Raw genomic sequence first — 26991 nt, 5'->3', positions numbered from 1 at the left:
TATGTGAATGAGTTATTGCGGTACGGGATGAAATAATTAAACCGACCGTGAATACCAGGGCTGCGGAGTCGGAGTCGGAGTCGGAGTCGGAGTCGGTCGGAGTCGACAGTTGTGACCGGAGTCGGAGTCGGAGTCGGAGTCGATTTTAGAAACCCCAGCCGTAGTCGGAGTCGGAGTCACCGAAAATCTGTCGACTCCGCAGCCCTGCTAGGTCTGCGGAGTCGGAATCGGGAGTTGGAGTCGGTCGGAGTCGACAATTCTGCCCGGAGTCGGAGTCGGAGCTGGTTTTTTAAAGCCGGAGTCGGAGTCGGAGTCGGAGTCGCCGAAAATCCATCGACTCCGCAGCCCTGGTGAATACAATGACCGGTTAGGCGTCTCTCCTCGCCGTTTAGTTGCCTAAAGGGAGTAGTTCGCTTTCCTGTAATTCGTTTTTTGAAATGGATTTGTGATTTTTTATGATCGAAATGATCAGAAAATAAAATAAAACCTGTTTTATAAAAAGGATTATTTTATATATTTTCATATAGGAAGAACTATATTACCTATATAAAATAATGTTTGACGCGGAACCTTATAACTTATTACGCATTGGCCAATCATATTGCGTAATTCAAACCTACACATGCTGCGTTGGCTGTAAGAAGCATGCTGATTAGCTGACAATGACGTGGCTGCATTCCTCAGCAAGAGAGGAATACGCATAGAGAAATAAGCATAGAGGAACGCATGGAGGAATGCATTCCTCTACAAGGCACTCTTTACGGAACGAGAAATGGAATATATTTGTCTAGGGTGATCGTTGGGCCGTAGAAGCTCCTGATTTGTGCTAGTCTCAGCTCAAGCTACGAAACTGCTATTCCAGCTCAAAACCCCATGCTAAAAGTGAACTACCCAAAAGTGAACTATGTCCTTTGACCTGTGACCTACTTTCCGAGACCATGTTTGGCCGGAATCGCGATTCGGCGTATGTCGGCTCGCATTAGCCGCGCGTTTGCAAGCTTTTCGTGGTTTCAAACGTTCAAACATGTGATTTGATGTTGCTCCCATACATTAGCCCTCGCCGGCACAGGCTATTTTGCGTCCTTCGACGGCAAAAGGGTACGACGGGGAAGGGTACGTTGGTACGACCCCCCCCCCCCCCCCGCTCGCGTTTGGCCCCTGATTGAGCTAGAGCTTCGCGGAAAAAAACGAGCGTGCTGCCCGTCACGAGAGGAAGCCGATATCCAATTTTAAGGTTCTAGGTCATCGAGTGACCTTCCAGGTCAGGTTAATGACCCGAAAATCGGGAAAATCGGGACCTGTTGGAAAGTCGTAAAGTGTGGCTGCTATGGGGTTTTCCGGGGTGCTGATCACGAATATCGTGTTAGTTTTGATCAGAGATGATGTCTTTAAGCATTTAGACCAGGTCGGGTCAGGTCAGGTCAGGTCAACCGGTAGGGGTCGTGACGGGTATTCGTAATATGTGTCAACCGCCTCTGACAGCTTCGTAACATGTTACGAAGGCACTAAAACTACTTTGTAAATGTTCAAATGGTTGCTAAATTCGAAATCAGCTCCAAAAACTTGTCTAGAAACATGTAAAACTCGAAAAAGTGAGCCGAGGTCACCAAAGGTCAATGACCTGACCTGACCTTCAAGTGACCCTGACATCCACCCTAATGCATGGGAGCAGCATCAAATCACATGTCTGAACGTTTGAAACCACGAAAAGCTTGCAAACGCGCGGCTAATGCGAGCCGACATACGCCGAATCGCGATTCCGGCCAAACATGGTCTCGGAAAGTAGGTCACAGGTCAAAGGTCATTTGGGTCAGGGTCATGAAATTTTTAGGGTAGGTGTAAAATTGATCAATGCGAGAGTACTGAAAGTTTCGTCGCGATCGGCCGCTTTTTACGCGAGTTATTCGCGAAAAACCTTAGGGGGGGTTGCAGGGGTGTCGTTTTCCGAAAATGATTGGTAGGGCCCAAAGGCGGCGGCCGGTCAATATGTGACGGGGCTTACAAGGTAGGGCACCCCCAAATCTGCCTTTCTCATCGGATTTCGGCCACTTATTTTTTAGCCCTGGTCATTGACAAGAGAAACCGAAATCTAAAAAAAGGAAGTCTAGGTCCTCACCGAGCCCCATGCACAAAACGTGCAGTTAGGGAATAGTGTTAGAGGAATGCACGCCATTATGAGAGAAGCCCACGCCGACTTAAAAGGAAAGGACTAATAACGAGGTCTTAACTCTTAACACCACGACAGTTAGAAAGACCTGCTTGCCAAAATAAAAGGATGACAGTACGAGGGGCGTTCAGAAAGTTACGGGCCCGACCATGAAGGAGCATAGAGATACAGCATCGACTTAGGTATTAGACCAAAAAGTTCATTTATTAAAATAAATCAATCACCGTTAAGACATGCACATTTCGCGCAGCGCTTCGCGACAGCCATTAAGGTCTCCATAACCAAGTGGGTTTTGGACCCATCCTGCAAGTCCAAGACGTTTGCTTTCGTCTCCCTGCTGTCAGCGAAGTTGCCACTGCTAATTTCCTTATGTTGGGGAAGAGGTGGCAATCAGAGGGTGCAAGGTTCGGAGAAAAAGTGCGCGGCACCTTCCAAAGTCGGTGCAGGGCTTCCAGCGGCTGGTGTGGAGACGGATCGGGGTCTTAAGGGGCGGTCGCGTGGTGTGCGGCACTCAGAGGCGGTTATGGACCTCTATAACCAATTGGTCTTCCGAGCCTCTTAGAATCCACCAAGGACCACAGTCCAAGACACGACACCTCATGTCAACTACATGCACCTACTGTGGCTAGAACCTTATATACCTATGTAGGTATGTACAGTCTGTCTTAAAAGTACCGCGCCAAAAAAGTTGAGTCACCGAAGCAATTGACATCCTCATCCATTCCCAAGTCAATTGGTTCGGTGACTTTCAAATTATAGCAGGCCCTACCTCGGTTAGGCTTGATGGATCCACCGTCACTTTGCGCGGTACTTTTAAGAAAGACTGTACATATGTGCTTATTGCTGATCTGTTTATTTTGATTTTTTATCAACTGATAAGTGACAAAAGATTGGTAGGGCTCAGCGAACATTGGTAGGGCCCAAATAAACATTGGTAGGGCTCGGGCCCTACCAGGCCTATACAAAACGACGCCCCTGGGGGGTTGCATCACCCCCCCCCTGTGCCGGCGAGGGTTAGGGTAGATGACAAGGTCACCTGAAGGTCAGGTCAGGTCATTGACCTTTGGTGACCTCGGTTCACTTTTTCGAGTTTTACATGTTTCTAGGCTAGTTTTTGGAGCTGAGTTCGAATTTAGCAGCCATTTGAACATTTACGAAGTAGTTTTGGTGCCTTCGTAACATGTTACGAAGCTGTCAGAGGCAGGGCCTCGGCTAAGGAATTTTGACTGGTGGGCCACTTGGGCAGCGACATGGACTGACCTTCGTAGCCATAGCCCCCCCCCCCATTTTCGATTTCTCCCCAGATTTCGGCCACTTTATTCTGCAAAGAACGTCAGGATGGCATTAAAAAAAATGTAAAAAAACGGGGCTAGACCCCCTCCCCCCCGACTCTTCAGAGAGAGGAGAGAGTAGGGACCCACAAACCTCTCAGTGGTGATACTCCGGCGGTGCACATAAAATCGCACAAGTATGCACAAAATATTGACGCAGATTATACAACTTTGGACGATAACTTACGGCCGGTCGGATGTTAAAAATCAGCGAGCCCTGAATGGATCGCTCGCCGACGCCAAAGCTATCTGTTCTCTCATTGGCTATCGCCCCGGCGGGAAAGAAGCTCATTGGTCCTTACCGCCTCACACCACCACGCGCGCAGGTCACCGACAGAGGGCCCGGGAAGGCGCGTCCGCGGGATTACAGCGAGAGGCTATGTAGCGAACAGAAAAGTTACGCTCCGAAAATAAGCTTAACAAAATAGGCAGCCACGGCCGTGGGCACCTCCCCTTATCCAAATTGTGTCGCACGCCCATATTATCAGTATAAATACAGAATGGCTCGTTGCCGCTCATCAAAAGTACTGCTACAAGCGCCGCCACATATTCGGCCACATAAATCGGCAGCGCGCTCCGTAGCGGCACCGACACTGGAGCGCAGCCTGCACACACAACCGCAATGCGAACCGGCGTGGCATCAACATAAACCTTCTGGCCATGCTCATGGGACCACGCCACCCGGTCCCGCCAACGCCATACCACATTATCGGACAAATAAGGCAATATAGCCGCGCACGCCTCACAATCGCCGTCACGGACGGCGGCCACAGCCTCAAGCGGCAGCCGCATGAATGGACGGACAAAATTAACAAAGCCGGCCAGACGCTGTCGCCAAGTCTGCGGCCAAACAGAACACCGCGACACGGCCACGCGCAGGGGAGCAACCACCTCCTGCTTAACCCGCGCCGCACTGACGTTTAAATCTATAACTACACCCAGGAAGGTAATTAATGACACCGGCGTCAACACAGACTTATCTAAATTAATACATAAACCGACCTCGCTAAGAAAATCACAAATCCCGACCAGCTCCGCCGGCTCTCGCGCCAGAAAAAGAAAATCACCTAAATATACAACTCCTCGTACACCGAAGAAGCGCCTTTCCACCAACTTCACAGTCACGCGTGAAAACATTTGCATTTCAGAAGGCGCTAATTTATATCCCATCGGCAGTTTCGTGAAAACAAAGGTTTTATTGGCATACAGCACACCAAAATTACGTCGCGTTACAGAACTCAGTGGAATGTGGTAAAAACCGTCTCTTAAATCAATCTTTATCGCAAAACAAAAGCCTTGAGCCGACAATTTCAAAGCACGCTCCACTGTCGGCAATGCGCACGGACGATCAGGCACCAGGGGCGTGAGGTCTGACAAATCATATACAAGCCGTGCTACCGACTCAGATTTGGGCACCGCAAACAATCTATAGCAGGCCACTGGCCGGCCCGGGCGCAGCACTCCCGCAGCCACAAAGTCTCTGACCGCATCGTCCATTAGGGGCGAATATGGCGTCGCCCGCCACACTCTCGGCACCAGCGTCGGCACCCGCAGCTTCAGACCGCGCGACAGGACGCTGCGCACCCGATGGTGCGATGAGTAGAAGTCCGGGTTCACTCGAATGGCCACCGGCGGCCGAACGCGAGCCGACTCACTCACGCTGCTATCGCGGGCGTCTATCATGCTCAGCACAGAGCTAAGCCGCCCCGCCACCAGGCGCCGACGAAGACGACGGCAGGTCGTCCCCCGCGGCCCCCGGCGGCCGCAGCAGCTCCTCAAGCCGCGCAGAGACGGCACCCGCGCCGGAACGGCCACCCTCAGGGGGCTCCCCGCCGCCGTCGCCGCCGCCGCCGCCGCCGCCGCCGCAGCCGACACCGCCACGACCGCCGCCGCCGCAGCCGACACAGCCACGACCGCCGCCGCAGCCGCCACCGACGCCGCAGCTGACGCCGACGCCAATGCTGTCCTCTTCCTTCTCCTTCTCCTCCACCTCGGATGAGCCGAGTGGGCCCGGTGGGACCCCGGGCGGCGGGGGGCCGGAGAGGGGCACCGAGACCGTCGCCACCTCCGCCGCCCACAGCACCGCCCTAACGCGTGCGCCGCGGCGTCAGCTGCGGACACTGGTGAACAGTGTCCCAAACTTCAGATTTCTCTTGGGTGTTCGAGTGGAAAATTCTAGCCACCCAAAATGTGACAGTGAAAAATTATCCATTCTTATTCTTGGTGTCATCTTCAGCCCGAATGAGAAATTTTTAGAACGCTGACTGTGAACGGTTCGAAATTCGTCCAACTGGTCAGATGTGCGACTGCAAGCATCATACCGGTCGTGAAGACGCATAATATCGCTTGCAGACTTCAATCGGCTGGAAGTTGCCGACACTATCTCTAGTTTGACTCTGGCTTATATCGTGTCTATTGGCGAGCCGTCTGAGATCGCTCGCAGGCTTATCCCCGACCGTCTGAACTGGTCTGTTCTTTATTCGTAGTTTTTATTGTAACCGACTGGTCTGCGGCAGATGCTTACATGTGACATGTGTTACAGGTTGATGTGACTGCAACCACTCGATCGATCGGAAAGCTTGCAAGAACTCTCGCAGACCTCGATCGGCAGGAAGCCGCCGACACTATCTGTAAGTGACAGAGGCAGACGTCTTTCACAATTATTGCATAAAATTCAAAGCCTCGGTCACACTTCACCGGATTGGACCAACGGACGAGAAACGGACGAGAACTGTCAGCGTCCGGTGATGTCCGTTTGTTTCCGTTGGACGTCCGTTTGTCATCCGTTAATATCCGTTCCATGTCCGGTGGTGTCCGGTTGAGCACACCGGACACCACCGGACATGGAACGGATACGGATGAGAAACGGACGTCCAACGGAAACGAACGGACATCCCCCGGACCCCGGACATCACCGGACGCCATCCGTTTCTCGTCCATTGGTCCAATCCGGTGAAGTGTGACCGAGGCTTAACCTACGGCTGTCTCAAGAAACCGGGAATGGTGATGGTATTAGGCGGGCAACGACGATCAACTTCTTACTTTTAATAAATGCAACAATGTAGTAGGGCCGCTGTCTCTGTCTGTATCACAATGTTACCTACGTCGTGATGTAAAATGTGAAAACTTAGATTTTTCGGAAAATTACTGGTGGGCCAAATCTTTGAGGCTGGTGGGCCATTTCGGGTCACTGGTGGGCCATTTGGCCCACCATGTTAGCCGAGGCCCTGGTCAGAGGCGGTTGACACGTACTACGAATACCCGTCACGACCCCTACCGGTTGACCTGACCTGACCTGATCAGACCTGGTCAAAATGCTTAAAGACATCATCTGTGGTCACAAATAACACGATATTCGTGATCAGCACCCCGGAAAACCCCATAGCAGCCACATTTTACGACTTTCTAACAGGTCCCGATTTTCCCGACTTTTGGGTCATTGACCTGACCTGGAAGGTCAACCGATGACCTAGGACCTTAAAAATGGGTATCATCGGCTTCCTCTCGTGACGGGCAGCATGCTCGTTTTTTTCCGCGAAGCTCTAGCTCGATCAGGGGCCAAACGCGAGGGGGGGGGGGTACCAACCCCCCTTGTGCCGTCGAAGGACGCCAAATGGCCTGTGCCGGCGAGGGCTAAATTTCGCAAGCATCAGCTGAGATTTCCGCTATCTTTGTCAAATGTTTCCGACAACCCAGCCATATGGCTGATGCGTGCGCACTGCGCCCGGTATCTGCCGCCGGGCCGGGCCTCTCGCAGCCCGTGGCGCCACGCCACTGGGGGCCGGGCAGGGTCTCCCCGCCTATACCTGCCCGTGACCGGCGCTGCACGTGTCGAGCGCGCCGCACTCGGCCCTGTTACCACCGCGCCGCGCACCTGGGTGACGTCAGCGCTCAGCTGGGCGCGCCATGGGCCGGTCACCGGTCAGGCCGGCATGTGACTGACGCGTGCAAACCGTGCAGCCGGCAGGCCGAGGTCCGAGAATCACGGGCTGCGAGGCGCCGCCGCCGGCTGTGGCCCAGGGAAATCGGGTGGTCAAAGCCACCACCATTATCCAGGCTGTGTGCGAGTCTCCGCCCGGATAATCGATGTTTATTTATTGCAGGTCGTGAAAGCATACCTTTTTTAACCCGCGCGGGGCTGGGATCTCCAGCCGAACGCGCGGGGCTGGGGGGGGGGAGGTAAATTTTACCCCCCCTGTTATCTCCCGAACTAATGGTCCGATTTGGAAAATTCAAATGCCAATCGAAAGATCTCATCAAGAACAACTAAAAACATGTACTTAATTTAAAGTTTGAGGTCAAGGTCAAGGTCAGGTCAAGGGTACAAATTGCAAGTTTCTACAGTATCGGCCTTGCACCGTAGTTGCCGAAGAATGGAGTCATGGACTGAGACTGATTGCCCAAAACGTGTTCTTAGGCTACCAAGACAATATTCGTTGCATACAATATCATTCAGAGGTCAAGGTCAAGGTCAGGTCAGGTCAGGTCAGGTCAGGTCAGGTCACCAAAAACAAAATATAGAAAAGGGCATGTGCAACACATGTTTTATGGGTCATTTTATTCATAGAATTCAATAGGCACACTCAATAGGTGATATGGACCACATCTGGATGAATTTCAGGTCGAGGTCAGGTCAAGGTCAGGTCAAGTGAGGTCAAATTTTGAAGTTGGTTGTTAAGGCCTAAAAAGGTGTATCTGATGCAGTTTTTCACAGCGAATCGAATGGTGCTATTTTTGTTTCCGTACGAGGCCTATAACTTCCCAAAAAATCATTTTTCAAAAAATTTGTTTGTCGTGACGTCATAAAATTTTGAATAACTCCCACATTTTTGAACCGATTCTTCTAAAAATTGGTAGGTATGTAGGTGCACATGGACCACTTCTCTGACATATATTCCGTTTTTTTTTTATAAACGGAAAATTTTGGATTTTATGCCTAATTATTTTCCCAAAAAAGTCAGTTTTTTGAAAACATGTGGGCCAAAATCAAAACTTTTCAAAAAACCGAGATAGCCATTTGATAGACAAAGTAGAATCACGTATAACCTTTTTTGTTACGTCCTGATTCCCTTAAACATGAAGATGTTAGCGGCGTTTGAAATTTTGCCGTTTTTGAGGCGAAAATGGCGAACATGACGTCACTAAAACGTCATTTTCTCAAAAACATTCCGAAAAGTTTCGCTCAAATTTTCAGGGAACATGTCAAATTGATGTAAGAAAAGGTACTGAATTTTGGCGGCGCTGCGCGCCGCCGTTTTTTAGATATTGCAAAAATTCGCGAGGGGGGTAAAATTTACCCCCCCCAGCCCCGCGCGGGTTAATGAATTTTGCTGAAATGTTTGAATGGACGGATTGACGTAGCCAGAGCCCACGCCAAGCATAGGCGGTGGAACGGGGAGGGCACTGGGGCACCGTGCCCCCATTGATTTTGGCATTTTAACATTAGCCCTATATTGTATTTATGACATCTTTTGGTAACATTTTACATTCTCACGAACCCGAACCTCGACAGTGCCTTCGCCGCCTCGGAAGTCTTAATAAGAAGAAGATAAGTGCCCATTATGCTGTTGTGTTTAACAAAACTTGCATAAAAGAGAACCTGCTTCCGAACTATTTGAATATATATATATATATATATATATAAATATATATATATATATATATATATATATATATATATATATATATATATATATATATGTATGTATATATATATATATATGCAAAAACCGGGCCGATCACGACGAAATTTTCAGTAGGTACCCTCGAGTTAATCAATTTTACACCAACTCTTAAAACTTCATGACCCTGACCCAAATGACCTTTGACCTCTGACCTATTTCTCGAGACCATGTTTGGCCGGAATTGCGATTCAGCGTATGTCAGCTCTCATTATCCGCGTGTTTCTAGTCTTTTTGCGATTATAAACGTCCAAACATGTGAAATGATGTTCGTCCCTTGCATTTCGGTGGGTGTCAAGGTCACCTGAAAGTGAGCAATGCTCGTTAAACGCCGAGGCAGTGGCTTTTCGCACCAGCAGGGACCCAGTCTTGGCGCAGGTCCTGCGGCTGGTGCAACACGGTGGTTGGCAGTGGTCGATAAAACTTCCAACGTGCCAACGCTCGTTGGAGCAAGATATTAGCAATGCTTCGAAGAGCTGGAGACAGTCCGCCCGTCTAGGTACATGGATGCTTCCTTACGCCTAAAATACAGCATTGACTTATGACTTTCTAATCGTCCGGTGCTGTTATCGGCTGCTCGGTAAGTACCGCGTGTATGTTCCCTCATTCACTCCTGGTCACCCTTCGGTCACCCCTCGCTGGGTCGGGCCAGTCGGCTATTTTTATCCTCTTTCCGGCTAGGCCACCCGCTGAGCTCTCGCCGTGCCGCGCCGTCTGCGAGGGACCTGACCCTTCTGCCGGGACAGGTTTATCCAGGTGTCTCCAAGGAGCCATCATAGCGCTAAGGGTGTGCTCCGCATACACATACATTGATTTTCGCCCTCACTAGCAGGGCCGCTGGCACGCGTTGGCAGCGCCCTGCGGGCATTTTTTCGCTTAGGGTCATTTTGTGGTAAGGAGGATCAGAAAATCACCCTTCCAACTTTCTCCAGGCCTGGGTGTTTTATCGAGCGCGCCTGAAAACGCACAGTGGACCGAAATCACACTTCGATTGCGTTACTTCGTATTAGGTAATACGATAAAAAGTCCGCTCTTTTCTCAATCAATAAGGACAAGTGCGTTAAAGCACACATACAAACTTTTGAATTAGAAGCTTTAAAATGCTAAATTTCAACATCTCTAAGCTGATGCTAATCGTTAGTTGTTTCAGACTTTGGCGCGAAAACGTAGGCATTCAGATCCACCGTGCGACCGGTCACCGTATGCAGTAGTGTGATGGTGTGAGTTGGGGAGTCAAGGCCGTGTGGGGAGAAGGTGAGGAGATACCGGTGTGCCGACACGGCGGGTGGCAGTGAATTTTCAGGATAGGTAGCAAAAGGCTCATTCCCAGACGCTGTGCCAAATTTTGCGGCGCTACGCGACACCAACTTTTACGCTATTCGCGAAAAAAAACTTAGGGAGGCTGCCCCCCCCCCCGCCAGGCGAGGGCTAAGTTGGAGACAGTGGTGGGACTAAGATGTTCGTTGGAGCAACTCCAAGCATTTTATCGACCTCTGGTGGTTGGCCCGACCGTATTCGGCGAGACGGAACGAGCTGTCGCACACGGCGGAGGTGCTGCTGTGGGCCCTGGGGGCATCGTGTCATATATATATATATATATATATATATATATATATATATATATATATATATATATATATATATATATACATATATATATATATATATATATATATATAGGTAGATAGATATAGATATATAGATATATAGATATATAGATATCATATGATATCATATATATATATATATATGATATATATATATATATATATATATATATATATATATATATATATATATATATATATATATATATTCGTGTGATGGCCTGGTATCGATGGCTATAGCCTCAGTCGTCAGCAGCTGTACGCCGTGCATGGAAAGCCGAGGAGCGCCGCCTCACCGTGAGCTTATGCCGTTCTAATCCTTGCACAATGCACAGGCTATAGCAATGGCGCGGGAACCGGGGGAGGGGGGGGGCTAGCGGGGGCTGAGCCCCTCCAACTTTTCGGCTGGGGGGGTCGTAATGAATTTGAGCCCCTCCAACTGGAGGAGTCGAAATCGGAAATCTACCAACATAATTTTATAGATTCATACATAGGCGCGGGCCCGGGGGGGGGGGGGGGCAGTGGGAGCAGCTTGCCCCCACAACTCTGGGGCCGTGGGGGCGGTGCCCCACAACTTTTCATAAGGCCAGGGGCAGGAACCGTTGGGGCAGGGCAGCTTGTGTCCTCCCCAAATTAGTGGTTGTGGGTCTCAAAGGAAGAAAGCTTTTAAGTGAAAAAAGTCCACCTCTATCACTGGCTCGGCAACTCATTTGGCAGATTAAAACCTTTATTCCAGGTTGCCAAAATGGTAGTTCCTTCACTCAGGTGACACGGAATATCGGAAACAATATCTTTTAGCTTATTACGAGCGAGCGAGCGCAGCGAGCGAAGCGAAGTCTTTTTACGGAGCGAGCGAAGCGAGCGGAGTCTCATACTGAATTAAAGGAAACAGTCCACTTTCCTGAAATCAGTATTTTGCTATTGATTTATGATTTTTTATGCTCAAAATAATCATGAAATAAAATAAAACCTTTTTGTAAAAACAATTATTTTCTTTATTTTAATATAGGGCGAACTATATTCTATGTAAAATAATGTTTGACGCGGAAGCTTATTACGCATTGACCAATCATATTGCGTAGCTCAAACCTACGAATACTGCATTGGCTGTAAGCAGCACGCTGATTGGCTGGCGATGACGTGGCTGCATTCCTGTGCAAGGCACGCATTCCTCTACAAGGCACTCTTTTCGGAACGAGAAATGGAATTTCTTCGTCTAGGGTGATCGTTGAGCCGTAAAAGCTCCTGATTTGTGCTAGTCTCAGCTCAAGCTACGAAACTGCTATTCCAGCTCAAAACCCCATGTTAAAAGTGAACTATTTCCTTTAAGGGAAAATCCTGAGTATGAGCGGCCGGCCGGCCGTGGGGACGCTCTTCAAAAGCTAATATCTTAGGAACGGGACATCCGATTGACAAGCGGTCTTCTTTACTGAATGTCACTTGGACGTAAAAGTTCTGTGGTGTGATGGCCACCATGCGTTCTTGCCAAACACCGCACGTGGCGCGTGGTAAAGTTGGACATTTTTTAAGAACCCCCAAAATTGCAACCTCAATAACGGCACAACGGTTGGGCCGATTGAATTGAAACTCGGTACACAGTTAGGTCTCCATCAGATAATGCATCTGCATGTGTTAAGGTTGGGGTGCTACAGCGGTAGGCAGACAACTGAACCAGTGACAACTGAACCAGGGACAACTGAACCAGTAAAACTGAACCAGGGACAACTGAACCAGTGACAACTGAGCCAGTGACAACTGAACCAGCGACAACTGAACCAGTGACAACTGAACCAGCGACAACTGAACCAGCGACAACTGAACCAGTGACAACTGAACCAGGGACAACTGAACCAGTGACAACTGAACCAGTGGACAACTGAACCAGTGGACAACTGAACCAGTGGACAACTGAACCAGTAGACAACTGAACCAGTGACAACTGAACCAGTGACAACTGAGCCAGTGACAACTGAGCCAGTGACAACTGAACCAGTGACAACTGAACCAGTGACAACTGAACCAGTATGACAACTGAACCAGTGACAACTGAACCAGTGGCAACTGAACCAGTGACAACTGAACCAGTGACAACTGAACCAGTGGACAACTGAACCAGTGACAACTGAACCAGTATGGCAACTGAACCAGTATGGCAACTGAACCAGTGGACGACTGAACCAGTGGACAACTGAACCAGCGGACAACTGAACCAGTGGACAACTAATGTCGTACTGCGCTGTATAGGTAGGTATAAGGTAGCGCGTGACTGGACGGACGGTCTGTGCCAATCTGCCGGTCTGCCAATCATAGGCGGCGGAACGGGGAGGGCACCGGGGCACCGTGCCCCCCTTTTGATTTTGGCATTTTAACATTAGCCCTATGGCCTATGGGCGTTGCATGGAAAGAATGGGACCAAAAGTCGGCAGTGCCCCGCCTTAATTGTAGGTGTGTCGCCGCTACTGCTGCCAATTGATCTGTGTCCGATCTATTATAGTGTACGTCCGAGAGCCGTACGACGGCTGACAGGGCTGACAGAGCCTGGTGGTCGCGAACTGGTTTGGTAACCGTTACGCCCACCTGGGACGCCCGAATAGTTAGCAACGTATAAATAATATTCACTTTGATGGCCTAACTCGGGGCAGACAGGGCACGCAACGTGGGCTTGGCAGAGTTCAGCCCTCCTGGGCCAAGAGGAATCTCCGGTATATAAATGGAAGTCACTGCTCGGGCTAACATCGGGCTTACGCCAAACGTCGCACAACTAGGGCTCAGGGCTAAACAACGGCTTTCCTGAGCTCGCCGAGAGGGCATATACCTCCGGCAGAGCATGGGCTTTAGTCGGCGTTTTTGTGTCATACGCCGACTTTAGTCTTTAGCCCAAGCGCTAGCCGACTTTAGTCCAAGCGCTAGCCGGCTTTAGCCCGACTAAAAATCTCGGGCAAGCCGCACTTCAGCCTGCTTGTGCCCGGAGTAAAATTGCTTGCTGGGCTACTGGCTAGTGGTTCAGTTGTCACTGGTTCAGTTGTCACTGGTTCAGTTGTCCATTGGTTCAGTTGTCCACTGGTTCAGTTGTCACTGGTTCAGTTGTCACTGGTTCAGTTGTCACTGGTTCAGTTGTCACTGGTTCAGTTGTCACTGGTTCAGTTGTCATACTGGTTCAGTTGTCACTGGTTCAGTTGTCACTGGTTCAGTTGTCACTGGTTCAGTTGTCTACTGGTTCAGTTGTCCACTGGTTCAGTTGTCCACTGGTTCAGTGGTCCACTGGTTCAGTTGTCACTGGTTCAGTTGTCCCTGGTTCAGTTGTCACTGGTTCAGTTGTCACTGGTTCAGTTGTCCCTGGTTCAGTTGTCCCTGGTTCAGTTGTCACTGGTTCAGTTGTCCCTGGTTCAGCTGTCACTGGTTCAGTTGTCACTGGTTCAGTTGTCACTGGTTCAGTTGTCCTGGTTTAGTTGTCACTGGTTCAGTTGTCATGGAACCGCTACAGCACGTGCGCACGTGCAGGGGGCGCTCCCAGATCTCGAGAACGGCTGGGCCGATTGCGCTCAAATTTAGTACACGGTTGGGGACCAGTTAGTAGGGTGCCGTGCAAAAGTCAGTTTGAACCCCGCTTGCACGTGCGCACGTGCAGTGTGCCGCTTCCAGATCTCGAGAACGGCTAGGCCGATTGCGCTGAAATTTGGCACATCGCTAAAGACCAGTTAGTAGGGTGCAGTGCACAAGTTAGTTGGAGGTACCCCCTCGCAATTTCGCACGTGCAAGGCCCATCCTCTCGCTCGCTCCGTTGGTCGCCCAAAAGGCGTTTTACTGGTCAATATAAGGGAAAAATCTCAGTAGGTATGAGCGGCCCGGCCCGGCCCGGCCCGGCCCGGCCTGTAACGCTTTTGAGAGGCTTATATCTCAGCAACCGCTGGACCGATTGGCCTGCGGTCTTTTTTGCTGGGTAGCCCCATCCCTTCTACCCCGTCATTGACTACTTTTGATACATCTCAGTGACCGTCGTGCAGTACGTGCCACGTGAAAAGCCAAGGGTGTTCAAGCTGTTTTGGAAAAGTAGTAATTTTGAGAGGCTCATACCTCAGCAGCCGCTTGGGCGATTGTAATTTTTGTAGGGTAGCTGCATCCCTTCTACCAAAGGTCGGATACTCTTGAATCTTGATCTATGTGAGTGACCCCCACTGCACGTGCAAAATACAAAAAGAAGAGGTGCCAAATTTGTTCCCATTTCAATAACTCGGTAATTACAGGGGCGATTTCGCTGAAACTTGGCATACAGGTAGGCACTCACTAGGCAATGCATTCCCATGTATTGCGGTCGGGGTGCTACTGCACGTGCGCACGTGCAGGGGGCGCTTCCAGATCTCGAGAACGGCTGGGCCGATTGCGCTCAAATTTGGTACATGGTTGGGGACCGGTTAGTAGGGTGCCGTGCGAAAGTAAGTTTGGACCCCGTTCGCACGTGCGCACGTGCAGAATGCCGTTTCCAGATCTCAGGAACGGCTGGGCCGACTGCGTTCAAATTTGGCACACTGCTAGCGACCGGGTGCTTTGCACAAGCCCGTTGAAACTACCATCTCGCCCTTCCGCACGTGCAGGGCTCACTATCTCGCAGACATGGGCACGGATCCCAGACCACCAAACACGAAAATCAAGATGGCCACTAGATTAGTGGTCTTTAAGCATGGAATTATGGTGGAAAACATGGCTAATAGATGCCTCTCAACGAACCAACTATTTTGCATTCCCTCAGAGTTCACAGTTTTAAGAAAATCCCTCAAGATCCATCTCGGATCCATGGCCACGAATCATGGATCCGAGATGGATCTTGAGGGACTTTCTCAGAACTGTTAACCCTGAAGGAATGGAAAATAGTTGGTTCATTGAGAGGCTTCTATGAGCCATGTTTTCCACCATAATTTCATGCTTGAAGACCGTCAATCTAATGGCCATCTCGATTTCCGTGATTGGTTGTCTGGGATCCGTGCACATGTCTGCTATCTCGCTCGCTCGTTCTTCGCCCAAAGGGCGTTTTACTGGTGTAGCAGCAAATTTATGTCTGATGAACGTTGCAGCTAATTAATGGTCAATAATTTAACAACCTTGACAACCAACGCTGGTGTTCAAAAATGCGTGCTTACATGCATTTGCAAATGCTTTTGGCCGAGACTTGTATTTTTCCCAGTGGCAGTGGCCAAATCATAGTCATCCAAAAATAAAAAACAACCTATGGGATTTGGGGACCTTTCTCTTTCTAAGCATATTTAATTATGTTACCCGACAACCAAAGGGTCTTGTCATGAAAATATTTACGCAAGCAGAATATGTAACTATAATCCAAAAAGAACACAATTAAATTTTTGAGTTAGTAGATGCAGTAACATCTACTGATCGGATGCCAATCATTCCTAAACGAACGCCGGCACATCACAAGGTACCTCGCTTTACATCGTCTAAATTTTGACATGCCGACCATTCTTGGTGATGACCCCACACTAACAGACTTGGTACTCGACTTCATAATAAACTCGAAACTAGTAGAAGAACTCTAGCGCGATGACGACGTAAAGGTTTTTGCAGACCCGCACCTCCCCCTGAGCCTGGAACAGCGGCCGGACTCAGAGACGGGAGTATGTCGTTGATACTGTGCCCGAAAACTCCAAAAGATCCTTGACCCCAGGCCCTGAGCTCAACGATCGGGAGCGATGTGGCCGGGTCGGGGATCGCAAACAGACACGGCACAGTTGCCTGAAAAGGCGACCGGAGTCCACCTCGCCCCATACACACGCCTTCGAGCTGCGAAGCGGCGCTGCAACGTTCCTGGCCTCCTCAGCTGCTTTAGCATCTCTAACTTCGGGATGAGGACAACCAGCAGGTAAGCCCTAACGTAAATAATAGGGTTTTCCCCACGCACATGTAATCCGAAGCATCCCCCCCAAATCAGCCGAGTTATTTTGCAATTGGCCCCTCTTTACCTTTTGAAAGTTACATGTGCGTGGGTTTCCCTATTTTGCTATTAATAAAGTGGCCACCGGTCTCACTTCATGAGCCGGGTATAGGGGTCACCTCCTCGCGAGGCGAAAAACGAAAGTTGAGGCCACTAAAAAAAAAAAAAAAAAAAAAAAAAAAGATGCTAGATGCGCTGAGGAGCTGAGGTGAGTTGCCGCTGGTTGTGGCTTGTTTATCGTCGTTCTAGGGAGTGTTCTAGGGGAATATATTGGATTAAAAATAAGATTATTTCGTCCAGAAGTTTTCTAGAACGACTTTTAGTAGAAAAAATCTGAACAATTAAATGCGATTTCTGTCGCTTTGCGCCGTAATTGACACAACCGCGGCTTGTAGCATGGGGACTAGCTTGGGCACCAGCAGCTTGTGCTATATCCACAAATATGTCCGTTATTTATCCAGAGCATTGTACATTTTGGTTTGCTCTATTTTCTTGATTGTTTTTGTCTGATAAGTATCAGTTTAACACTCAGCAGAATAGAGATAGGTATGTTGAATTTTGTTTTGGGGATGAGTTAATACCTACTAGGTTCCTAGTCAGTTGGGGAAACTGCGAGGAGCCAAACAAAAATTGGATTAGCCAATCAACGGCTGGAGTGGGCAGGGCGATGACCATATATGGTCATAAAATCAGACTTCATCTTTTCAATGAATCCTAGCATTCAAATGAAAAAATAAGGCATAAGAATGTTTTTTAACCACACAAAGCCTACACTCACTCGGTGCATAATAATTGGCGGCTCTAAATCGCAGAGTTACAACGCAAGGTCAAACGGTGATTGGCAAATATGGCGGATTGAAACAGATGCGTCAAAAAATGTTAGCAGTACCGTGGTTAAAAAATGTTATTATTTTCATTATTTTATTTATGGTTTTTCTAATTGTGGTTAAGTTACTACTTTAAAATTAAATATCTTTGTTTATTGTAATTAAATTAAATCTTTTTTAACAATTTTCTTTCAAAACACCAATCCATTTATTGAATGGCCAGCTGATTGTGATGCCCAGAACCTGCAGAAAAGCCGTTTTCCTATCGCCATTTTCGAGTCAATTCGCCGAATTTAATCAAAGCACGCTAATTCCTAGTGAAAAATTGAAGCCTTTTCTCTCCGATAGGTGGACGTCATACCGCAAGCACCGGCTTGTTATACCGTTTTTCATCCTTAGTAGCGGGGGCTGCATTTCCTATGCCCCTATATGGTCATCAAAAGTCCATTTATTGACCTATCAATTTTTTATCTTCGCCTCGTAGTTTCCCCAACTGTAGTCAACTTCTTATTCATACAAGTTCAGTTATTCATACATCCAAGTACAAGTTAAGCTAAGCAAACTGTAAAATTGGGACACGGTTAAGTAGCATGTTTTGTGATATAAAAATAGAATAGGTCCTGCGTAAAATGATGCTACCAGAGCTGCGGTGGCTTAACCATTGCAGACTGTCAAACCCTATCTATGTTGAGTTTAACCACTCAGTTGTGCATTGATGAATAACTTTTGAGCCCAACACATGAGCCAATGTGTAATGCACATGTTTGCTATTGGATACTTTTCATTCCACTTCACAGTTCCAAGCATTAGCGTCGCTACGGGGGGGGGGGGGGGAAGCAGGGCAGCTTGCCCCACCAACCTCCGACCGGGCACCCCCTGAGATCGATACAGATCCGATGAGATTTTGGAGTCGGAAAAAGTGGGGGTACCTTTCTGAGAATGCCTGTGAGGTCAGACTGTTGGAGCGTGCAGTTCAAACCAAAGTCAGAGTCGCAGTCGCCAAAATCTTCAAGACTCCGACTCCATACTCGGAAATGTCAATGCTGTGATTCATTCCATGTTCCTAGTTGGTTCTTTATTACATTTTGTAGCTGATTTTCATAAGTTTTGGAGTGCTGACACATAATCTTCGTTCAAAGCGTGACACGAAATCTTCGGGGCCTTTCTCAACTCTCGTCAAATGTCTAGGACAGGCTCAAGTACCGTTCAAGTGCCGCAGGGCTCATGAGCTTGCTTTTCACACAGGCTCCTAAGGAGCTCCACTGAGCTCTAGGAAGCTTTCGGAGGGCCCAAACCGGCCTCTGAGAGTCCCACTGGTGTCCTGAGGGCTCATACAGGGATCTTTGAGGACCTTATACATACGTAGACCTCTGAAGGGCCACACGAATCTTTGAGGATGCCTTCGAAAATTTCTGAAAACCTCAACTGACCTCAGATAGTTCAGCCGAACTTTTGAGGCGGCAGACTTTATTAACCCCAAGCCGGCATCTGAGGTCACAACTCACGTGTCCCTCTGAGGGCCGCAACACATGTTTCTTATGTCCCTACCTACGTAGGGTCCTTAAGGATTCGACACAGACCCCGACGGTTCACACTGTTATTCGAGGGCTCCAGGCTCACCGTGGGCCTATGTCTCTTAGCGCCCGCCGCCCACACAGGTTTCTGAGGACTCGTGTGCCCTAAAGGGCTTTCCGAGCCCACCTTGGGCTAGGAAAGCCCTAAAGCACCACATACACGTAAATATTTGGGGTGACCCACGCCGATCTCCGGGATCCTAAGCAGGCTTCTGAGAGTCCACACTGACCCTGAGTGGCCTGAAATGGCCTGGAAGTCGCAAGCCTATCTCTAAGGGAAGGGATCCCTTGCCGCTATGCCGCGCGTAACTTTTGGTCCCGTTAAATATTTTTTGCTCGCGTTTGCAGCGCTTCCCTTCACATGAAAAACGAGAAACTTTTTGTTCACACTCGAGTGAACAAAACACCTCACAGGCATTCTCAGAAAGGTACCCCCATTTTTTCCGACTCCAAAATCTCATCGGATCTGTATCGATCTCAGGGGGTGCCCGGTCGGAGGTTGGGGGGGCAAGCTGCCCCGCTTGCCCCCCCCGTACCAACGCTAATGAACAAAACACTTCTTGTCACTACAGCAAAGATGAATTATGTACTTCCGATTCACACTTCCGACATTCACTCGCAGTCTCCGCCGAATGTCCAATTCTTAGCTACAATCGGCGGCTGGGATAAGCCCGATGCATTTCTCGTAAAACCTCGGCATGCATGCGTGAATGGAGGTTTTAGCACGGTGATCAGATCACCCTGGTTTTAGACAGGGGCCCACTGCAGTGCGTCGGCAATCGCAGCCACTGTAATTCTACCGGTCGTTTTTGTCCATAAATTTCAAAACTTTGTTTTTTTTTGCCAAAAAAAATCATGCCATACAGCCATAGCTAGAAGGAAAACTTTGTCACCATCGGATTCCTCGCACCATTGCTCGTCGAATGATATGTAAAACGAGTGAGTAACGGCTGGGGAAAGGCAAGATTTAACACAAAACTTAATTTTGCCCCCCCCCCCCAACCGAAGATGTCTGGCGACGCCTATGGTTCCAAGCCATTTTGTCAGAATGAACTGTCAATGCTGTAATATTTTCAGGGTAAACCTATGTTCTGACAACAAAAGCTTGTAATTACTAAAATAAATAAAGATTATTACGGAGCGAGCGAAGCGAGCGGAGTCTCATACTGAATTAAGGGAAAATCCTGAGTATGAGCGGCCGGCCGGCCGGCCGGCCGTGGGGACGCTCTTCAAAAGCTAATATCTTAGGAACGGGACATCCGATTGACAAGCGGTCTTCTTTACTGAATGTCACTTGGACGTAAAAGTTCTGTGGTGTGATGGCCACCATGCGTTCTTGCCAACCACCGCACGTGGCGCGTGGTAAAGTTGGACATTTTTTAAGAACCCCCAAAATTGCAACCTCAATAACGGCACAACGGTTGGGCCGATTGAATTGAAACTCGGTACACAGTTAGGTCTCCATCAGATAATTCATCTGCATGTGTTAAGGTTGGGGTGCTACAGCACGTGCGCACGTGCAGGGGGCGCTCCCAGATCTCGAGAACGGCTGGGCCGATTGCGCTCAAATTTGGTACACGGATGGGGACCAGTTAGTAGGGTGCCGTGCAAAAGTCAGTTTGGACCCCACTTGCACGTGCGCACGTGCAGTGTGCCGCTTCCAGATCTCGAGAACGGCTAGGCCTATTGCGCTGAAATTTGACACATCGCTAAAGACCGGTTAGTAGGGTGCAGTGCACAAGTTAGTTGGAGGTACCCCCTCGCAATTTCGCACGTGCAAGGCCCATCCTCTCGCTCGCTCCGTTGGTCGCCCCAAAAGGCGTTTTACTGGTGTTAAAGGGACCCTCCCACCTTCAAAAAAGTTAATGAATTGGCATGAAAGTGATGTCGCTCGGTTCAGAAAGAGCAAAAACGAATATCTACCAAATTTCATCGAAAAATATTCACCGGTTTTCAAGATATTAGACTTTTACTTTTGTTTACTTTTTGGGATCTCCGCTGTTCCTAGCGACTTTATTTGAAAGTGCGGCATTTGTTGCGCGCAAAGCAGCATATACCACCGCGTGCTACAAAACGTTTTAGTCAAACATTTAACGGACGTTCGAAAGCCTGATGACGTCATCAGATTCCCGTAATGGTTAAGAGATAGGGACCACGCTGGTCCCACCCTGCAAGTAAAGGGAAGGAATTTCTTGAACACCATAAAGCTGCGGGGGTTGCGACCAGGATAAATGGTGGTTTCTGAGCCTGGCCGCAAACTTGGCTATCTCAACTCAAAACTAATGTTAAGGTGGGAGGGTCCCTTTAAGTGTCCTAGGAAAGAACAAAGTGAACAACTGACAACATAAGGCAAATTGTTGTTTTTCCTTGAAAGTATGGAAAAGAAAAGGTATGCACATATTTTGTAAATCTTGGTTAGCTATCAGCCTAGATCATGATGGGCCATGGGTCAAGCCACAAAATAGAAATTTACACAGTAGAATGGTAGTTAAACTCCCTCACATTCTGAGCATAAGTGTAATGATCTGTTGTGTCAATTTGTATTCTTGTGGTATTAATATCAGAGCTTACCAAGATTGTAAAAATATGTGCCTACATCATTCTTCCTTTTTCCAATATCTCTAATTTTAGGATAACAAAATGAAATTTTCTTTCATAACTAGTACTTTTTGCGTTAGCTTTTGACCATTGGGCAAAACATTTGTACACATTCGCCATATAGATGGCGCTACAAATGGGCGGTTGGTCAAAAAGAATCACCATTGTGCAAAACTGTTCGGCGATCCTCCTCTACAACTCGATATTGAGCGAATGGTTCACCTTTGTGCAAAACAAATCGTCAATGGTCGAAACTATTCGTCATTGAGCAGCCGGGAATTCATGATTGGCCAAAACCGTCTATGGAAATTTCAGCATTCAGAAAAACAGATCAGCAATGATCAAAACAAATGATCGTGTGCACTGGCGGCCGCAGGGGGTATGGAGCAGCTCATGGGGCCCAATCCTTGACATTTCCCTCATATAACCGAGTGGATGATGGAACAAGCACACCGGCCAGCCAGTAAGTGTTCACTGGACGAGACCGACCTCAGCCGGCACACCCAGCATATAGGTACGTTCGGCTGAGCCCGGGAGCTCACCATATTTTTTTGTGCGCATGAGTCCTACACTTAACAGATAAACAGCACCTTGCGCTCATTCTAAGTCAGCTGAACGGTATTGCCTTGGGGCTCGAAATGAGATAGGCCTCAATTGGCGAAACCTTGCCCTCGTGAGGGAGTTCCAGGATACCAAGGCGACCGTCATGGCAGATGTGCACGGCGTTCGTCAGCTTCCGCCATGAGGACAGTTTGTTTATTCGATGTGCCAATAAAGAGCTCGTCTTTGAATAGGCTATTTACATAATTATAACTTTTGTAATTAAGTGCCCACCGACCAACGTAGGCGTGCTAGGTTGGAATGGTATGTTGCATTGATGGAAATGACTTCAATGCATGCATTTCGCATATTGAATTCAGCTGTATGTGTAGCCATTGCAAGCAAAAACAAAAACCCGAAGGGAGCACATTGTTTTTTCTTGTTGACATTTGACTAAATGACGTCAAAGGTAATTTTAAAAAAATGTCGGTGACATTGATTGGCAATGCTCACCGGTAAGATAAACCTACTGCATGGCTTGACTGACAATTACCGTACTGTTCCATTTAGAAAGAAGCTAAGGAACGGCTGACTTATTGCTTAGAAATGCCCTTATGTTCACGTTCAAGTGGTGAATGGTCGAGGTGTGTTAAAGGGACCCTCCCACCTTCAAAAAAGTTAATGAATTGGCATGAAAGTGATGTCGCTCGGTTCAGAAAGAGCGAAAACGAATATCTACCAAATTTTCTCTGAAAAATACTCACCGGTTTTCAAGATATTTGACTTTTACTTTTGTTTACTTTTGGGATCCCCGATGTTCCTAGCGACTTTATTTGGAAGCAATAGTTTGGGCAGCTGAAAGTGCGGCACTTGTTGCGCGCAAAGCAGCATATACCACCGCGTGCTACGGAACGTTTTAGTCAAACATTTAAAAATCGTTAGATCTGCGCTGACGTCACACATTCAGAGGGGTATTCAAAAGCATTAGCCCCTCTGAATCCAAATGCTGCAATTTTGAAATTAAATATTTCCGATTTAAGGCATTTCTCGATGTTGTGAGTGCCGAAACCGGTAATTGTGAGCCAGGGACCCCATTTTGGCTATCTCAACTCAAATCTAATGTTAAGGTGGGAGGGTCCCTTTAAATCCATTAAAAAAAAAACAGCCTAGGATATCCATTTATTCTGTTTTGAACATTGCTGAAGTGATATCACCAAATGACGAGGAGTTTTGCTCATTGCCGAAATCATGGCGAAGTGTCAAACTGTTATGCAGATCGCTCATTTCAGTGTTCAATCTGTTTTCTCGAATGGCTGAAATGAAACACACGACGCCGGAATAGTTTTGCTCAATGCCGATTGTCGAAATGGCTCTTCAAACAGTTATGACCAATGGTTGAATTCAATTGCAAAAAGGTGTATTAAAATAAGTGAAATGAACATCAGAACTAATTTTAAATCACCTTATCAAACCAATCCTAGCCTGAACCATGGTGGGGGCGTATTTATGCCCCCCTCAGGTTTTTCGCGAACATCTAAAAAAACACTGCCATTTTTGGCATAGGAACCTGTTAATATGTCTTTTCTGCACATGTTGTGAAAATTTCAGACCTGGGTCATTCAAAGTCAGGTCACCAGGTCACATCATGTGACCTTACCTCATAATAAGTTCCAATGCTCACTATAGCTAAACCAACTGAATGATTGCTTTGAAACTTTCAGCGATTGATAGGAGTAACAGTATGTAAAAAATGTATGTCTCAGAATTTTTGCTGTGACCTAAGGTCTGGTCAATTGTACGACCTCTTCATTTATAAGTCAATAGGAGGAAATTGAAATGCTCTTCGACTTCTTATGGACGAACGTCGTTCTAAGCACTCAAGCATCAGTTTATGGGTATAAATGGCACAATGAATCGAAAAATGCACCCCTCTTTGTGCTTCTGAGGTCATCTCAGGTCATGAAAGGTCCCCAGCAGTTTTTTTTTGACAATAACTTTTGATAGAGGCATGCTAAAGCGGTGAAAACACCACAGATGTGTTCAGCTCGGCGATATCGATCAACTGATCAGTAACATGACCTAGAGGCATGCTAAAGCGGTGAAAACACCACAGATGTGTTCAGCTCGACGATATCGATCAACTGATCAGTAACATGACCTTTTCTGGTCAGGTCATGACTTTGACCTGAGGTCAAATTTTCAAAATGACCTTTCAAGGTCAAATTATAGTTCATTCGACGCGTATTCACGAGGGAACACTATGCTGGTAAAAGTAAAGTCATGACTCTCTTGAGTTAAAAGTTATTACAGAAAAAAAACGTTTTTCGTTAAAACGTTTTTTATTGTCCGCTGGAGGCTAAACCGTTGACCTGAGGTCAAACCTGAGGACATGTCAGTGAAAGAGCGTTATAAGTGCTATCGACTGCCCTGTTCCACGGCGCTGTAGCTGTATTGGTTCCCGAGTTATGTGCCGGGTCTTCGAAAAATTTCTGAAATAGTTAAAATTTGACCTTTGATGACCCCTGGCGACCTGACTTTTGACCTGCTCTAAAAAAGTTTTCTTCAGTATTCAGGACACTCTTTCGAATGTCGCTTTCTGCGTGTCGCTGCGTGGCCCAGTAGCCGAGTTTGATGGGGGGGGGGCGTGAAAACGCCCCCCCCCCGGAAAAACTCTAACCCACCAGCACGCGCGGGCTAGTCTGTAATAAAATTACAGCATTCAGTTCATAATCAGCTTCTATTACAGCGGTCAGATTTCTATTCTTCTAGTTAGGTATATGTGTAATGTGTATCTAATTTTCCAGGTAATAGCCACCCTACAGTGCAGCATGGCGTCACAACTTCCACGGCGAATCATTAAGGTAAGAATATCTAAATCTGTATTTTGTAGGCATACAGGTACATATAACACAAATAAACATAAATATATCCAATTCATTGCATTCATAGTTGATTTAATTACAATCATGTTTGAATCCAACGTTTCCACACAGCTTTTCCTTTGTAGCACTCTAGCACTACCTACCTGTGCGATAGTAATTCAAAACTGTTGGGTGGTATATGCCGTTGTGGATTGCATTGTACTGACTGTGTAACATTGCCAGGAAACCCAGCGATTGATGGCCGAGCCAGTTCCGGGGATAAGCGCCGTGCCCGACGAGCAGAATGCCAGATACTTTCACGTGGTGGTCACAGGTAAGCTGACGCAATGAAATGTCGGCAAAGTTCAGCTGCTTGTCTTATGTGGCTACAAGAAACTCATTTTCGCCCTACTTATGACTGGCTGGCGGAATTTCAATGCCTTGTTCCAGTAAACAAAGTTTGGTACGTTCCAAACTCAACTAATGTCGCGATTTAATTTCGTCAGGTCCTGAAGGCTCGCCATTTGATGGAGGTGTATTCAAGCTAGAACTGTTCCTGCCCGAAGAGTACCCGATGTCGGCGCCTAAAGTTCGTTTCATGACAAAAATCTACCACCCGAACATCGACAAGCTAGGCAGGATCTGTCTTGACATTCTTAAAGGTACTTTCTGTCAGCGGTGTTTACGGATTTCTCCAAGTAATTCATATTTTCGTGGGAATTATTTCTCGTTTCAGTTGAAGGTCCCTTCGATATGGTCCCTAGTCCTACACTGCCAGCCCAAGCTACCGTAGCATTTTAGCAATAAATTTCGTATTTGGCGTATTTTATTTATGTGCATATTTGACGAGCCACCACCCACCCCTGGTATTTCTCGGGGATATGGCTGTGCCTCCTGCGGACTTTGGGTTCGCATTGCAGCTAGGACTGACCCGGCCGGACCCGGTCTCCGCAGACAAGTGGTCGCCGGCGCTACAGATCCGAACCGTGCTGCTCTCGATCCAGGCGCTGCTCAGCGCGCCCAACCCGGACGATCCGCTCGCCAACGACGTGGCCGAGCTGTGGAAGTGCGACGAGGCGGAGGCGATCCGGAACGCGCGCGACTGGACCCGACTGTACGCCATGGGCGGCAACTGAGGCAGCCGTGCCGGCCCGAACTAGCAACCGATTGGACGGAGGCGAGCGCGACCCTCGGCGGATGGCCGTCAGGGGCGCAGTACCGGGGGTAAGACTGCTGGATCTGGGGTGACCGGGGACCCGCTGGGGCGCCCCATCCGGCCCGGTGCCGCGATGGAGTCTGCGCTGCCGAGAGGCCCTGCCCCCGTAATTGTCCGGCGCGCGCCCGTCTCCACGGTCGGAACTGTGCTAACCCCGTCACATTCCCGGTGTCACGGTACCGACTCCCCGCCTGTGATAGGGCGGCCCGACCAGCCCGCCGCGCCGCAGGCACCACCTCCGCCGCCGACCGGTCACAACCAGTGTGTAACGGTGGCGCCGCCTGGGCTGAGAGCGGACCGCCCGCAGTGGCATTATTTGCGTATTGTCCGGCCTGACGTGCGCCGCCAGTCCGCTGGAAGACCGGTTTTTTATTTGTCTGGCAGCCGTGCTTATCAGCCAGCCGTTTTCACAGCTGAGCGTTTCACGTCGGGGCGGGATTTTAACGTCTGATGTATCATGTTTCGCCGTAGGTGGATGTCCTATCCAGACCGTGGAGAAGTGGCTGAATAATTTGAATGCGAAGCTTAGTGAATGGACCGTTCTGACGTTATGTACCTATCCAATATACATTATACATACGTGTACTTACATGAACAGGGTATGTGAGGTGGCGAGACGCAGATGAGATTTTTCAGGCCAGGTCGCGA

General features: G+C 48.3%; 1 protein-coding gene across 5 annotated transcripts in view; it reads left to right on the top strand.

The window, feature by feature from the left end:
- Positions 1-26938, top strand: part of LOC122390382 (ubiquitin-conjugating enzyme E2 N) — a 40987-nt gene extending 14049 nt beyond the window's left edge. The window contains exons 2-6 of one of the 5 annotated variants that reach the window (XM_043383297.1): positions 6041-6128; positions 25071-25127; positions 25371-25461; positions 25634-25789; positions 26082-26938. In XM_043383297.1, the coding sequence (XP_043239232.1) occupies positions 25095-25127; positions 25371-25461; positions 25634-25789; positions 26082-26263 (462 nt within the window). In that variant the 5' untranslated portion in view covers positions 6041-6128; positions 25071-25094 and the 3' untranslated portion in view covers positions 26264-26938. Of the gene's footprint in view, positions 1-6040; positions 6129-16302; positions 16656-16889; positions 16936-17018; positions 17274-25070; positions 25128-25370; positions 25462-25633; positions 25790-26081 lie in introns of those variants that run through there. The other 4 variants (XM_043383311.1, XM_043383288.1, XM_043383280.1 and 1 more) reach the window with 4 other exon arrangements.
- The last annotated feature ends 53 nt before the right edge of the window (positions 26939-26991 follow it).

Source organism: Amphibalanus amphitrite, unplaced genomic scaffold (genome assembly GCF_019059575.1).
Source record: "Amphibalanus amphitrite isolate SeventyFive unplaced genomic scaffold, NRLGWU_Aamphi_draft 000020F_arrow, whole genome shotgun sequence".
NCBI lineage: Eukaryota > Metazoa > Arthropoda > Thecostraca > Balanomorpha > Balanidae > Amphibalanus > Amphibalanus amphitrite.
Note: the sequence above shows the minus strand (reverse complement) of the source record. Positions and strands in the feature narration are given on the sequence as shown.